At 44.1% G+C, this 2,500-nt stretch overlaps 2 protein-coding genes across 2 annotated transcripts in view; both read left to right on the forward strand.

Annotated features, from left to right (window-relative positions):
* Positions 1–1,492, forward strand: part of LOC116686461 (gastrula zinc finger protein XlCGF17.1-like) — a 28,595-nt gene extending 27,103 nt beyond the window's left edge. Inside the window, exon 2 of the mRNA XM_032511489.1 lies at positions 374–1,492. Coding sequence (XP_032367380.1) covers positions 374–1,313 — 940 coding nt within the window. The 3' untranslated portion in view covers positions 1,314–1,492. The remainder of the gene's footprint in view (positions 1–373) is intronic.
* Positions 1–2,500, forward strand: part of LOC116686444 (oocyte zinc finger protein XlCOF7.1-like) — a 588,898-nt gene that overhangs the window by 163,468 nt on the left and 422,930 nt on the right. The window lies entirely within an intron of this gene.

A 2,500-nucleotide genomic window follows, 5' to 3' on the forward strand; every position in this document is an offset into this window, starting at 1 on the left:
AGCAGGAGCCAGAGGCCCCCCCACATATTAAAGAGGAACATGAGGGAGAGCAACTTCAAGGGCTGGAGGAGGCTGATATCACCAAGTTCCCATTCACTCCTGTCCCTGTGAAGAGTGAAGATGATGAAGAGGAAGCTCAGTCCTCACAGCTTCATCAAAGACAAACTCAACACATGGAAACAGAAGCTGATGGAGAGGTCTGTAGAGGACCAGAACCAGCCAAGAACTCACATCCACTTTTACAAATAGAGACTGAAGACCAGATTGGAGACTCTTCTGATCCTGAGACTGATGACAGTGCTGATTGGAAGGAGACCAGAGAACCTCAGTCAGCTTCAAACTCTTTGAAAAGTGATTCAACATGTAAGAAAACCTTCAGCTGCTCTGAGTGTGGGAGAAGATTTGGCCGTAGGACACATCTGAGGAGTCACATGATAACTCATACAGGAGAGAAACCTTTCAGCTGCTCAGTTTGTGACCAAAGATTTGGCCACAAGACAAATCTGCAGACACACATGAGGACTCACACAGGAGAGAAAGCTTTTAGCTGCTCAGTCTGTAAGAAATCTTTTACACAGAGTAGCCATTTAAAATATCACATGAAACAACACACGGGAGATAAACCTTTCAGTTGTTCAGTTTGTAGGAAATCTTTTACACTGAGTGGAAGTTTAAAGTTGCACATGATAACTCACACAGGAGAAAAAGCTTTCAGCTGCTCTGAGTGTGGAAGAAAATTTGGTCAAAGGGGACATCTGAAGACCCATATGAGAACTCACACAGGAGAGAAAACGTTCAGCTGCTCTGAGTGTGGGAAAAGATTTGGCCAAAGGGGACATCTGAAGACACACATGATAACTCACACTGGAGAGAAACCTTTCAGCTGCTCTGTATGTAAAAAATCTTTCACAGACAGAGGAAATATAAATACTCACATGCGAATCCACACAGGAGAAAAACCTTTCAGCTGCTCAGTATGTAAGAAATCTTTTACAGATAGAGGAAGTATAAAATCACATATGAGAATCCACACAGGAGAGAAACCTTTTATTTGCTCTGAGTGTGGAAAAGGATTCAAACACAGCTCAAATCTGAAGAGACACATGACAACTCACACAGGAGAGAAACCTTTCAGCTGCTCAGTTTGTAAGGAATCTTTTAGACTGAGAAGCCACTTAAAACATCACTTGAAACAACACACAGGAGAGAAACCATCTACTTCTTGTGTTAGTGACATCAGAAAGCAGCAGGAGTGGAGCTCCAGTGTGGACCAGGAGCAGCCAGAGAATCTCAGCCAGATTGGAACTCTCTGAACCATAGAAATAAAATAGATAGAAAGGCCATTTCCATTCAAATCAACACAGCACAATGGTCAGAGTGGTAGACATTTTTATGTGTACCAACTTCAGCATAAGCCAACTTCCGGCAAGTCGCAGAGCTGAGGCAAAATGAGTCAAATTAATTTCATGCGTCATCCATTTCATTGTGTACTAATTAGGCAGGAGCCGCAGGAGTGTAGCTCCAGTGTGGACCAGCAGGAGCCAGAGGCCCCCCCACACATTAAAGAGGAACATGAGGATCTGTGTATCAGTCAGGAGGGAGAGCGGCTTCAAGGGCTGGAGGAGGCTGATATCACCAAGTTCCTATTCACTCCTGTCCCTGTGAAGAGTGAAGATGATGAAGAGGAAGCTCAGTCCTCACAGCTTCATCAGAAACCAACTCAACAAATGAAAACAGAAGCTGATGGAGAGGACTGTGGAGGACCAGAACCAGAACAGGCTAAATGAGTTAAATTAACTTGATGCTTCATCCACAAAAGGTACGCTGCTATCACCACATGATTTGAATGCGAATTGGTGACGGATTTACAATCGCCATTGTTTTTTTTTCTTCCTTTCTATCCATTTTAATCTACGCTCTGAACGCTGTTAACTGTGGATGCTGATCTCTACTTAAATGTTTGAATTTCATCTAAGGACAATTAGTAGTAGTGTATTAGTACAAACTGAACACATGGAAACAGAAGCTGATGGAGAGGACTGTGGAGGACCAGAACCAGCCAGGAACTCACATCCACTTTTCACAACCAGAGATTGAAGACCAGACTGGAGACTCTTCTGATCCTGGGACTTTTGAAACTTTGAGCTGCTCTGAGGAAAAGATTTGGAACAAAGCATCTGCAGAATAACAGGAGAGAAACCTTTCAGCTGCAGACTAAAGACTTAAATGTGTTGGTCAAACTGAAGAAAAGGGAGAGCCAGCAGCTAGTTTTTGTGTGCGTGTGTGTGTGTGTGTGTGTGTGTGTGTGTGTGTGTGTGTGTGTGTGTGTGTGTGTGTGTGTGTGTGTGTGTGTGTGTGTGTGTGTGTGTGTGTGTGTGTGTGTCAGCGGCTGTAATTAGTCCTATCTCTCTCGGCTGGATGCCGGGAGCTAAATGCCGTCCCGTCTCTGTGATCTTCTTGGATTAAGTCACACGCTGCTCGTCTGTGATTGGACGATCAC

The sequence above is a fragment of the Etheostoma spectabile genome, unplaced genomic scaffold, assembly GCF_008692095.1.
Source record: "Etheostoma spectabile isolate EspeVRDwgs_2016 unplaced genomic scaffold, UIUC_Espe_1.0 scaffold378, whole genome shotgun sequence".
In the NCBI taxonomy this organism is placed as follows: domain Eukaryota; kingdom Metazoa; phylum Chordata; class Actinopteri; order Perciformes; family Percidae; genus Etheostoma; species Etheostoma spectabile.